The 13161-nt window shown below is 56.0% G+C and overlaps 1 protein-coding gene across 6 annotated transcripts in view; it reads left to right on the top strand.

Moving 5' to 3' along the window:
* HIVEP3 (HIVEP zinc finger 3) overlaps positions 1-13161 on the top strand; it is a 569356-nt gene that overhangs the window by 542025 nt on the left and 14170 nt on the right. For all 6 annotated transcript variants that reach the window (XM_088835191.1, XM_088835192.1, XM_055402428.2 and 3 more), the window contains one exon: positions 9189-9364. In XM_088835191.1, the coding sequence (XP_088691317.1) occupies positions 9189-9364 (176 nt within the window). The remainder of the gene's footprint in view (positions 1-9188; positions 9365-13161) is intronic.

Here is a 13161-nt window from a genome sequence, read left to right as displayed (position 1 = left end):
CAGCTTTAGCTTAATTAAGGGGAGATCTGCCCAGAGTGGAAGGTGCTGCCTGGGACACCATGAGACCCCAGGTGCCAGAGGTGGGGTTGTGGATGGGCTGCCCTGAGAAAGACCTCATCAGAGGGAGCGCAAGACCCCTCCCACCCAGGAAGTTGAAGGTTTTTAGGTCCTTCCCAGCATGAATGTACTTTAACAGTGATTTTCAAATTGATTTTAAATTCACGGGACTCTTTTTTACAAAGTTCAGTTTATATAGGTTCCTATTCTGAAAAACAGCTCAATGCGATGGGGGACATGGGGGCCCAGAACCCTGCTGCTCAACCTCCCCTTCCGTAAATCCTGAGCACAGCGTGAAAGGCCCTGCAAGTCTGGGCCTGCTAAAGGCTGGGGTGCCCCCATGTAAACGGGCACCTTTAAGAAGTGCACTCCTCATTGGTAGTTTCACTTCTCTGAACACGACAGGCTCAGCTTCTGGCATCCTGCCTCCTTCCCTAAGTCACCGTCTGGTCAGAAACAGGGCCTTGGCTGCATTCTTCGGGCCTGAGCTGCTTTCAGCCCAGGCTGGGTGCCTGCTCGGTGGTTCTTAGGCTTCTCCACTCGGTCGTTCACTGCACAGCATCTCAAGTTATTGTATTGATTCCTTTAGAATAAAAGCCACCTCCTCTCTTTAGACCCGAGTGCTGCATGTCAGACCCCTGAGCTGATGTCCCCCTAGAATGAGAAATCACACCAGAAAAATCGAGAAAATAGCCCAAATGGCATAGATACAAGCCTGCAAAATAGACATGGACTGGCGTCCGTGGTGGGAGTGCTTCTGAAAAGTGTAAAGGAAGGCTTCCTGACCTGCCCTCCCCTCCTGTTCTGTCAGGCAGCCTGGACTCTGGGAATCTGTGTTCTCTTTCCTCTCACCCTTGCCTCTGCCCCATCTTGGGCTCCATACAATTACACCACCATCCCCCAGCTTCCAGGCCTCCCAGCCCACTCCATCCCCCACCCTGCAACCAGATGGGGACTCCCAACACAGGAGTCTCCCCAGTCAGACCTGACTCACCCACAAAAGCCACCTAAGACCCACCCGGTCCTCCATGGCACTTTGTGATTTGCCTGTGTTACATGTTCTCTGTCTTTATTTTACCATCTTTTAAGTACCTGTTATTCATTCTGGAGATCAAGGTCAGAGTCTTATTTAGCTTTGCCTTTCTGGGCCAGGCTCAGACCAGGCCTTTGTAAGTATTACTGAGTAAATACACAGAATACTGCTTAAAATAGACCCTGTGCTGTCAGGCTCTGAGCCTATGCTTTATTACACATGTGCCGAGGAATTCTTGGCACAGCAGGTTTGTCCCTGGACCCCGCATTAAATACCCACCACCCCTACTGGCTCAGTGGTAAAGAATCTGCCTGCCAATACAGGAGACCCTCAATCAATCCCTGGGTCAGGAAGCTCCCCTGGAGAAGGAAATGACAACCCACTCCAGTATTCTTGCCTGGGAAACCCGATGGATAGAGGAGCCTGGCAGTTTATAGTCCATGGGGTCGAAGAAGAGTCAGACATGACTTAGCAACTAAACAACAACGACCCCAGATGTCGTGATATGACATGATTTCTGCAGAACCCTGACAAAATGAGAGTCTGTAATGTGCCCAGACCCAGTGTGAACTTCCCCCATGACCCACAGCTCAGCTTCCCCAGTATACTTGTCACCAAAGGGTGTGTTCCCAACCTCTTGGCAACAGAATATTTTTAGCAGATACACAGCTCAGTGCCACCTGGCACTTGCTCCTCTTTCCACAGACATCTCTTCCTTTCTGAGCCTCACCCAGAGAGCAACGAGTCACTGCAGACAAGCTGGTGGGCTCACTGTGGCCGGACCTCCAGGGGGCCAGTGACCGCCGGGAACCAACCCTGAGCCTCGCTTCATGGAACACAGGCTGCCCGCAAGCGTGGGTCGCCTCAGAGGAACAGCATGCACATTTCTGGTCGCATCTTCCTCTCCTTTTGCATGATTTTACCCAGGCTGTGTGCCCCTGGGGGAAAGCATATTTGGCTACAAAATCAAAATAAAATCAGAATTTTGACAAGACTTTAAAATATCCAAATCTGGAGGAGAGTTGAGAATTTTAGGATAAAATATTAACAATATATGAAAACATCAATAATAGACATTTGGAACAGCCTCCTCAGAGCTCAAATTAGGAAGGTCACACCGAGGTCATTGAGTTTACACCCTCATTCAAGAGAAAAACGAAGCTTGGTGGAAAGAGAAGTCATGGGTTTAAAGGTCAAGACAGGTATCTACTAGCCACATGACCTTGGGGAATTTACTTTGAGCCACAAGTTTAGCTCTGGGCTAAATCTGCCTCTCCTATTTTGCTTGCCTGAAACAGTTTTTTCAAAGAGGAGATTTTAAGTCTTAGAATTTCATAGCAATTAAGTGCCTGAGCTTTGTAACATGTGACCTTGGTTCAAATTCTGATTCTGTTAACTTGCTGTCTGTGTGGCTTCAGGCCGGTTACTGAACGTTTCTGTGACTCCATTTTCTTACATAAGAAAATGTACCCGAGGGTGATTAAATTCCCTGTGTCGCGGGGCTACCTTGTGGTTTAAATGAGGAAAGCTATGCAAAGCATTTAAAATAGTGTTCGGTACCCAGTAACAGCTATCTCAGGGTATGCTAATATTATTATTATTGTTTTTAATCTGGATTTGTGGTTTTCTTGAAAACCCGGAAGATCTGACAGCCTCATGCAACACTTGGCTGGAAAGGCGTAGCCTCTCTCCCTTTGGAGGGAGACTGCACGCTGCCTTCCATCACTTCAGCCCCAGCCATTCCCTCTTCCTGTGCCTCCTCTGCGTCCCTCAGTCGTGTGGCCAGCTCACCGCTCCTCCCCAACACGCCCCCTCCCTTCTAGTGCCCTGAGACCCCCATTTGGTCAGGAAGCAGTATTTCTGTTTACTGGATAAATTTAAAGGACACACAGGGCTTCCCTGGTGGCTTAGATGGTGATGAATCTGCCTGCGCTGCATATGACATAGGTACGATCCCTGGGTCAGGAAGATCCCCTGGAGTAGGGAATGGCAACCCACTCCAGTATTTTTGCTGGAGAATCCCATGAACAGAGGAGCTTGGCAGGCTACATAGGGTCACAAATAGTTGGACACAACTGAGGGACTTTCGCTTTTTTTCAGAGGGTAAGTATACCCATTTTACAGCCCTGAAAGCCCCTTTGAGCTGCCATAACCACTCATTCTCTTGCTCCAGGGCCTCCCGGCCTGGCTTCTGCATGAACAGCACTAGTGACAGGGCGCTCACTACCTCACAGGGCAGCTTCACTGCTGAGTCTTCATCTTATGCAGAGTCCAAAAACAACAACTCACCTATCGCCTTGCCTGAGATGCCATTTAACTTCTACCGCATCCCCTCTTCTGGAATCCAGAGCAGAGGGATATGCCATCTCCTTTCAGAGCTGTGCACTGCGTTCCCAAGTGCTTGGGGAAAACTTCAGGTTTCAGAAATGCCTACGAAAAGGCTGGAGCCACAACCCAAGGGGTCATGTGCTGAATGGTCAGAGTGGCAGGACTGGAGGGGAAGCTGCTGAAGGCAGGGGGTCAGACTGTGTCATCCGTGAGAGCACTGGGCTCAGAGCTGGGTTCCGGTTCCTGCTTCACCACTTTCGAGCTGCCTTTGTGACTTTGGGCAAGACACACAACCTCTCTGTTTCTGTTTCCTTCTCTGTCAGATGAAAATAATAAGACTCCCCTGATGAAGGGATTGTGCAAGATTCTCTTTCTTTTCCTTTGAATCTGTGAGTCTCAGAGCTGCAGCATAAGAATGAAAACAGACCCAGAAGATTCTGGCAGCTCCACTCCCCTCCTGGCAGCCTCGCTCCCCTCCTGATCCAGGGCAGTGGAACAGAAAAGCTTCTTCCAGGCGAAGGTTGGTTCAGGACCCCTGGTGCTGAGTAGTGACCTCAGGCCCCCACAGCCCTGAGCCTCAGGCAGTCAAGCTCAAGGTCTCTCTAAGACATTTTGGAATCCACAGAAACAGCTTTTTTTTTTTTTTTCAAAGACAAAAGAAAGCATTTTCCAGACTGGCTGACATCCCTGGCTCATCAGAGCAGCAGAAGACAGGCAGGTGGTGGGGCTCAGACAGCCGTGAATCAGCTGTACCCAGGCGGCAAACTGTCTTGCAGGCTAGGCACAGGCAGGGGGCAGGGAGGGCACTTCCTCTGTGGCTGAAGAGCTGCCTCAGCTGGAGGGTGGAGGGGCCAGCAGACCTGGGAAGCAGGACCATACCCCTGGGAGCCCCACCATGCATTTCTGGCTTCTTTCCCTGGCTCTTTGCAGGGCATTTTTCTGCAGCTGTCAACACCCTCGGTTCCACCCAGAGCTGGCAGCCTTTCAGGAGGGCTGCAGGAGAGCAGTGCTGTTCTCCTCTGTCTGCGGTCTTACAGGCTCCTGGGCACCCCAGAGAAGGAAGGTGCTAAGGAAACCTTGGTCAGCATCACCTAAAAGCATCCGGCAGTGTCTGTGCAGGGACAGGGGGACAAAGTGGAAAAGTTGCTGATGGTGTGATCTCGGTCACATCACTTGAACTCCCTGGGCCTTGGTTCACATTTGTATAAAATGGGAACAGTGGCCAAGGGCTGGTGGGAGGGTTGAATGACCTCAGGCCTGTGGCAGTGACTGGTGCATCTAAGGGCAAAGTCTGACTGCTTTCGCTGGAAGGGAAGTGATTTTTCCAAGGTCGCCCAGCACGTTCACTCAGGAGCCAGGACTCAGACCCGGCTCTCATGCTGACCTCTCTATGCACAGAGCGGTCCCTACCAGAAAGTAGGGAGTGTTCTGGCAGCCAGTCCACCATGGTTGGGAGGGACTGGCTGTGTGCCGCATCCGTGGGGAGCCCACAGTGTCAGGCTGAACTTGTGCTCAGGGACTCATGAGAGCATCTTGGCTGAGGGTCTCTAGCAGACATGAGGAAAGAAGGCCCTGGTTTCGCTCTCGTGTGTCCAGCAATGCCTACCGAGCACTTGCAGGGCATCGGGCACTGTGCTAGGCCCGGGGGATGCACCAGTGGATGAGGCAGACGTGTCCCCCCCTCCATGGGGCTAACAGGGACCGCCCTGTGAGAGGGCATGACAGTACACACGGCTTGACAGTTGCCATGAAGGAGGAGTGGGTGGGACCCCCAGGCCCATGGGCGTGTGAGAGAGGGCTCTGAAGGAAGGGGCCTATTGGCAGAGCCTTGAAGGAGACAGACAGACAGTAGCAGGTGGTGGCGGGGGTCGGGGGAGGGAGTGGAGGGGGAGGTGGAAGGCCAGAGGAAGGGACTCAAAGGCACAGGATGACATTTGGTGTGGCTGGTGGAGAAGTGCCATGAAGGGAAGAGCTGGAGGGGTAGCTGGACCAGGAGGTGCCTCAGGGCCTTCAGCACCCACTGAGTGAGGGGCGGGGCTTTATGCGGAGGGCAGTGGGAGGAGCATTGAGTGGGGCCCTTGGGCTGGGAGGAGCGACAGGATGGGTGCTATTTGGGGAGAGTCCCCTCTGGCTGTCTTGTGAAGAAAGTATGCAGCAGGGTAGGAGAGAGGATGGTGGTCTGGCCTGTGGCCGCTGGGAGGTGGGCCTCCCTGGAACACATGTCACATGTGGTGTTGACAGGCCGTGGGGATGGGCTGACCAAGAAGACTGAAGGATGTGGAGGCATCAGGGATGCTGGCCTGGCCACCACCAGGTGTGCGTGCCATCTACTGACGCGGGGACCCAGGAGGCAGTGGTACAGGTGGGGGATGTGGAAACAGGATTCTGGGAACATGGGCTGCGAGGTGCCTGAAGACCACCAGGGCGACGCCAAGAGGGCAGCTGGATGTACAGCAGAGCGGTCAGAGCTGGAGAGACAGAGGAGCCCTGGGCATCCAGGGGGAAAAATCAGGTGTGTGTGGAGGAGCTCACCCGGAGGCTGCTGAGAGGGGAGAAGCGTGCAGGTTGGTACCAGCGGGGAGGGTGGGGGTGCAGAGAAGGAACTTGCCGAGGAGACTCGGTCACCAAGCCAGCAGGTATCTCCAGATGGTAGACAACAGGGCTGACAGGATAAAACCACTGTCACTCAGATTTAGCAGCCCGTGACACTGACAGGAACAGTCAGCAGGGGAGCTGCGCTGGGGCGGTGAGGAGGCGAGACTGCCGGCAGGATGGCTCTTTCCAGACTCGGGCTGAGAAGGGAAGCAGATGGAGTGGTCGCTGAGGTCTGGGGCGCAGGGGCTGCTGTTGCTTGGCACCAAGAGGACTGAGCTCGCGTGCACAGTGGTGGGGTGTGTCCAAAGTGGAGGCCTGAAGCTGCTGGGGGAGGGGTGAGGTCTTATAGGGAGGTCCCTGTAAAGGACCATCCAACCTCCAGCACAGGCTGGAGGGAATGAGCCTGGGCTGGGAAGGGGAGGAGGGCCCAGGCGACACCGGACAGCTGCCCCACTCCTGTCCCTGGACTTGGTCCTTTGGGAACCACCAAGCTGCACAACCCCAGTACTGGCCTTTGAGGAGCAGAGAAGTCAGAGGCTCCAGGCTGGCCAACCAGAACTGCCCTCTCCAAGCCCTGGGACCCCAGGGGCCACGCTTCCCCTGACCTCCATCGCCTGGGCCCTGCTGACTGCCTCCTCTCTCGCCTCTTTTCTCTGGCTCCCAAACCACATTCTCTCCTGGTTCCTTATCAGGCTCTCTCTGCTTGGCGGTGGCTTTTGGCACCATCTTTCTACCCACCCTTACCTTTGGGTGCTTCCTGGGCCCTCTCACTATCCTTCTTCTGTTTTCATACTCTTGAGGAGTCCCCTGCCTCCTCACAAAGCTACATGTCCCATCCCGAGTCCCATGGAATTCTGGTTGTGTGTGGACATTTCTTCAATTCTCTCATGAGCATCTCACATTCAGTAATTTAGGGCTAGAATCCTGTACCATTTCTCGCTAAGCCCGTGGCTGGTACCACTTGAGCTAGCTAAGTTGAAATCTTTGTTCCTCCTGCCTGGTGCCCCCTGTATCACTCAGACAGCCCCCAGGGTTTATAGATTCTATATCCAGAAGGCTTCAAATCCCTGTCATACAACACCAGTGTCCTGTACCCAGACTCTCTTTCTCCTCTTGCAGACCGTTCCCCATGGCACCAAGGAAGTATCTTCTGTTGAGACTTTACGTTTACCTTTAAGACAACGTTAACCAGGTCTCAGCTTTTTGGCATGGCTTTCAAGGCTGATGGTGATCCAGTCTGCCCTGCCCACCGAACTCTCCAGGCATCTCAACACTCGTGCCTTTGCTGCTGGGGTCCCTGCCTGGGGTCCTCCCTTCTGCCTCCATCTCTCAGCATCCTCTCTAGCCTCTCCCAGCCCAAGGTTGTGTTCCCAGCAGGTTGTGCACCTTCCATGCAGTGTGACAAAGTGGTGTCCGGGGTTGCGTACCTGCCATCTCAGCCTACCCCTCAAGTTACGGCACCACCCTTGGAGGCTCGAGCAGAGTCCTTTCTCTGCGTACGTGTGTGTCTCCATTTGGGCACCCACCTGTGGTTTAAACTTGCTATTGAGGGAGAATGAAGGGGCTGACAGTAGTCAAGGTCGATGGACTGTCTGCCTGCTTCCGAGTTGTCTTATGTACAGAGAGAAGCGCACATGTGGTAGAAATGGGGGCAGCTATAGGCCTGGGTGGGAGGGGGTGAAAAACAGGGGACCCAAAGGCTCCATCGTGGTTAGAAGTGAGAGGGGAGAGGCTGTCATGGAACCTCCGAGAAGGGCAGAGTGGAAGTGGTGTGGTGTGTGCGTGCATCTGAGCATGAGCGTTGGTAATCACTGTGCCTCTGCCTGCTGGCTCCCTCCCTCAGAGTCCCCTCCTGCAGGCCCATCCTGGTGACATCCTCCCAGCTGTGAGCTGATGGTCCCAGCGGAGCAGGACTGAATCCCAGCCGCTGTCACTCCCTCACCTTCCCCTACCGCAAGTCCCCTCCCTGCCTCTCTGAACCCCCACCCAGAGTCTGGGTGCCAAACCTCCTGGGTGGGAGGGGGATGTACAGTGTGGACACAGGCAGGCCTCCTGCTTGGCATAGGAGGCAGACTCTGCAGGCTGAGAAAGCTGCACCTCTCCTAAGGTGCCTGTGCCCTCGGACCCTGGGTCTCACAGTCAGAAAGCTCTTCTCCTGGAATTATGCCAGGATTCCCTCCATGGGCCCTGCCGCAGCCTTCCCATCCCTGTCAAGACACTCGCACATCTACAGCATTAGGCCAACATGGCGTTCTGACAAGGACGGTATCGAGTGAGCTTGTGGGACTCATGGGTTCCTTCTAAGTGGAAATAAGAGCATTCTGATTCACGGCCAAGAGCACAGGGGCCCTGAGGCCCAGCAGGGAGGCCGGCCGCCCCAGGAGGCTCCCGCAGGCTGTCGGTACTTCCTGCGAGGACCCCAGGTGATCCCCGGAGAGAGACCAGGTGGCTGGAATCTGGGTCCTGAGAGCTTCCCGCTCGGCTCAAGACGGAAAAGACTGGGGAGAGAGCTTCGGGCCCCGGGTGTCTTGACTCCGAGGACCGGGAAATACAGCGCCCTCCGCTCTCCCCTCACGTGCGCGTCTGGCGGGCCTCCGAGCGGACTGGTTCGGTGCCGGTCACCCCTCGTGGGGGATGGACAGGCTCTGGGGCAGGCAGATTCAGAAGTTCTGTCCCTTGCTAGCTGTGGGAGCCTCGGGCTCTCCGTGGAGGATGTGACTGACTGTGGGCAGGTGTCCAGCACAGGGTGAGCACTGGCTCAGTGGCGGCTGCCGGAGCTGTGGCTGTCATCTATTTTGGTCTCTTTGTTACAAGGTGGCCCAGAGCCGCTGCTCTTTAGAAGCAGAAGCTGGTGCTGAGGCTGGATTTGAGGGGCCAGATCTGATCAGGGGCCAGAGACCCTCTGTGGCCCTGTGGCTTCCCTCCAGGCCGGAACAGCAGGGCCTGCTGCCTCTGAGGGAGAGGAGGGGGCGCGCCCCTGCCCCCCGCGTCTGAGGACAGGGCGGGTGCAGGGCTCCAGGGCGGATCCCCCGCCCCGGTTCTCTCTGCTCCGCGGCCCCCGCTCCCCCCGCCGCTGAGAGCTGGATGTGGCCAGGAAGCGAGTGCATCTTCTGAGGTGGGAACCTGCCTCCCTCCTCCTTTGTTGTTCCTTTACCATGACGCCTGTTGCTCATAGGTACAAATCAAACGAAGAGTATGTGTATGTGCGAGGCCGCGGCCGAGGGAAATATGTGTGTGAGGAGTGTGGAATTCGCTGCAAGAAGCCCAGCATGCTGAAGAAACACATCCGCACCCACACTGACGTCCGGCCCTATGTGTGCAAGCACTGTCACTTTGCTTTTAAAACCAAAGGTAAGAGACGGTCAGCGGAGCACTGGCCCTGCCCGCTGCAGGGAGCTCCCCTCTGGGAGCTCCAGCACAGAGCCCGGGGCCTGGACCTTTCTGCCTGGGGCTTGAGCAGCCCTGATTTCCGGGCTCCCCAGTTGCAGAGCAGCCTGCTGCAGGCGGGGCGGTGACACTGTCGGCTGCCCAGCCTGTCCTGTTAGATCCCACACTGGCCCCATCCACCCTCCACCCATGCGATTCCCACCACGGCCAGGCGGTGGCACTCTAGCGCACAGCTCCTGGTTTGGTATTTGATCTCATCACCCCGCTTCCTTTTGCATGTCTCCTTAGCCCTTTATCCACCGAACTGATGAGTTCCAGCATCCACACTGGTCACTGCCACTCTTGAGTTTGGAAATCCATTCCACCCCGAGCCACTTAACACACTCGCATGGTCACTTCTCATGCCAGACTTTGCCTCCACCTCACCTCACCACTCAGACCGTGTTCCCGCTCCGCCCAGCTTCTCTGCAGCCCTCAGCACTGGGCCGGGCTCTCCCCTCACCCTGACTGGCAGCACCTGTCATTCCTGCCCTGGCCACACAGCACCTCAGGGTCAGCTCAGGCTCTGGCAGTCGCCTGTGAGAGGAAGGTGGACCGCCCAATGAGGGTATGAATCCAGAGGGCTGTGTTGGATGATGCGGGCAGCCACGGCCGCTGCAGCCACCCAGGACCCAGGCGTGAACCAGTGAGGCTGAGTTCGGCGAGACTTGGACCAAGCTATTCTCTGCTCCTTCCACTGGCTGCTCCTACAGGGCAGGAAAGGCATTGTGACCCATTTCTTTCCTGGAAGCCGAGTAGACCAAGGTGCCTCAGAGGGAGGCCTGGGCTCTCAGCAACCCTGGTGGCTTCAGCCTCTTGTGCTTGGCAGATTCCTGGCTCAGGGTTTGGGCACAAGGGTCCTACCTTCTCCTTCAGGCAAGTTGGGGGCCTCCACGACAGCCCCGTCCAGGGCCACGTGCTTTTTCAGTGGATGCAACTTGAGAGCAGGTTTGGCTTTGGTGCCCATTAGCCTTCCTTTTGTAGGTATAGCTGCTCCCAGAGAGAGAGGCTGGGTGACTTTGAGCAGGCCCCTCCGGACTTTGAGCCTTCCTTCTTCCTCCTCCTGATCCCTTGCATTCTCTCTGTGCTAGGCTGGGGGGCAGTTTATCTCACCCCCTCGCTCGCAGAGCCCTCTGTGATTGGGTCTCATCTCTGGTCTCCTGACCCCGTCAGCCTGGCCTCCTCTGTCCTCGGCGCCATCATTCCCAAGTGGAACTCGAACTTTTCCACCAAGGTTTTGGTTCAAACACAGGCGACCATCCTCCTTCCTTGCCCTGACGCTCTTCTTTCGTAGTGTCTCATCAACAGCAGTCCAGAGGGCCCCGGGAGGACCGATAGGCCTGCAACCCCGCCACGTGCAGGACAGTCACCTAGCAGGCCTCCGTCCTAGTCGTGGGCTCCATGCCCACACGCCCCCTTCAGCCCCACTTCCTCTGGCCTTAGGGGGCCAGTTGGGACCTTCTGGAGGAGAGAGGTGGAAATTCAACAATTGGATAGCCATTGACCAACAATTCAGATGATGGTCTTTGACTCTGAATGCCAAAAACCTTTTGTCCAAGCACCCCTATGAAGGTAAAGAAAACAAGTCTTTCCCCCGACCCCTACCCAAGCCAGAAATGACTGTTAAAGCTGAAGCTGTAACTATCAGCTAGGACCCCTGCCTCTGGGGCATAACCCCCACCACCTTCCTCTCTTCCCCTTGTCTGGAAGGACTGGTGAAATCAGGTGGCCAACCAGGTGGCCTCCAGAGTGGATCACTACTGGCCCAACTCCCAGGCTGTCCAGGGGACCACACCATCCTATCCTCAGCGTGAGGAGCCCAGTCCTGAGAGCACCCCCTCCCCCACCCAGCCTAGGGTCACGCAGAGCTGCCTACCACCTCGGGGAGCCATCATCCTCTATGTGAGACTGGAAAGATCCATTGAGCCAAGTCCCCAGCCAAAGCAGTCTCCCAGAGCAATCTCTATTCAGTTCTCTCTGGCTTTATTGAGGGCAAAGTCCTAGTCTTTTTCTGCCAAGTCTGAGAGAGGTCTGGGTCCCTGGCAGGAACACCCCTTTTCCAGGAGATTCCTGCATTGGAAGTCACACAGCTGAGCTATCTGCAGTCCTTTCCTGGGTCCCCCTGAGCCCTGGAGGGTCCAGAGCACATAAACTCCGTGGAGTGTCAGCAGGCCCTCTAAGTGCCCAGGGGGCGGAGCCTGGGATGAAACCTGGGGGTGGAGCCCTGAAGGCCCCGCCCAGGAGGATTTCCTCTCACCCTTTGATGGGGCATGTGCTGAACTCTCTGCCAAGGCTCCTAGAACCTTCTGAAACACAAAAACCTTCCAGAGCCAGAGCAGTGAGTGCTTCTGAGAAAGTGGAATCTCAGACTCTGGGAGGTAGAGAGGGGCTAGTATGGGCAGTGACAGATGGAAGCAGAGCCAGCTCACTCTTGGCTCTCTCTGCACGAGGCCGGAAAGTGACGGAAGCCATGAGACACTGAAGCTCCCCTTAGTCCCCGGAACCTTTCACCATCAGCCCAGACACCCAAGGAGACACCCTCCTCTCAGGGCTCCTGCCTCCATCTCCTCCCTCCCTTCATCCTTGGGCTCAGGCTTCCCAGGCCGCCTGAGAGATGAAGCTGGGCCCGGCGGTCCTCAGGGCCCTCCATCGCCACAACCTGGCTGCACCAGCTTGGGAGCCTTCCTGTCCGTCTCTGTCTGCCCGTCTGTGTCTCCGTCTCTGTGTCAGACGTTGTGACAGCAGCTCTGGTCCTGGGTGCTAGCACCGGCTTGTCTCAGGGAGTGAGGCTGGGGAAGGCCCACTGGGATGTCCCTACGGAGGTCTGGTGTCCTGCGTCCTCTTCTGAGAAGGTTCCCCGAGGCCAGCAGAAGGGCTGTGCTGGGTACAAGCCCTTGCGCCGATTGCCTGCGGACAGAGCTGGCAGTTTGGAGCAGCCCTCAGGGGCTGAGGGAGGGTGGTTGGTCAAAGCCCAAAGCCGAATGGGGTAGACACAGTCTTCAGCTGATGCTCTTGGTGGAGGATCCACCTGTGTTCCAGACACCCATCATTTCCATCCGCTTGCCTTTCCTCCTTCATTTCAGGACGGTCAGGTTTGGGGTGGGGGTGGGGGTGCTGGGACGATGTGAAAAGCTGTGAACTCTGCTTGGAAAGCTGAGGCTCTGACCCTTGACAAGGAAATGGCATCCAGGCCTGAAAAGACACCTGCAGCCATTTGGTTTGCCTCCTTCAATTCACAGAGGAGCAGGCAGACCTACATAGGGGATACTCAGGGAGGGTGCTGGGTAACACTCAGGGCTGCACATCCGCCCGTATGTCCCCACGGCCTATCCCGGCAGCCACTCAGACTCCCAGCTCCTCCCTGCAGCCTCCGGAGCAGGGGCAGAGGAGAAGCTGGCGTCCAGGGGCTGCCTGGCGCCCTCTCCTGGGATTGCTGAGCCCAGACAGACTGGTGAAGGCATTTAAATCGCAGTCATCATCTCAGCATCTCTCTCTCCTCCACAACCAGCGCGTGGCTGTGGCAGAGTCTCCCGGGTGCTCAATAAACACTGCTTGTTGGGGGTGGGGGGAAACACACAGCATGGGAAGGAAGGAGGTTCCGCGCAGTGGCATTTGCTCTCTGCCAGGCACACTCTGCTGCCACTCTACATGTGTTTGCTCGTCAGCTTCTCCCATCATCCCCACAAGGTAGGTACAACTTTACAGTTGCAGAAACTGGGGCT

The sequence above is a fragment of the Moschus berezovskii genome, chromosome 4 (assembly GCF_049115385.1).
Source record: "Moschus berezovskii isolate FMDL1 chromosome 4, NW_MosBer_1.0, whole genome shotgun sequence".
NCBI lineage: Eukaryota > Metazoa > Chordata > Mammalia > Artiodactyla > Moschidae > Moschus > Moschus berezovskii.
This window is presented reverse-complemented; position numbering and strand designations above follow the sequence as displayed.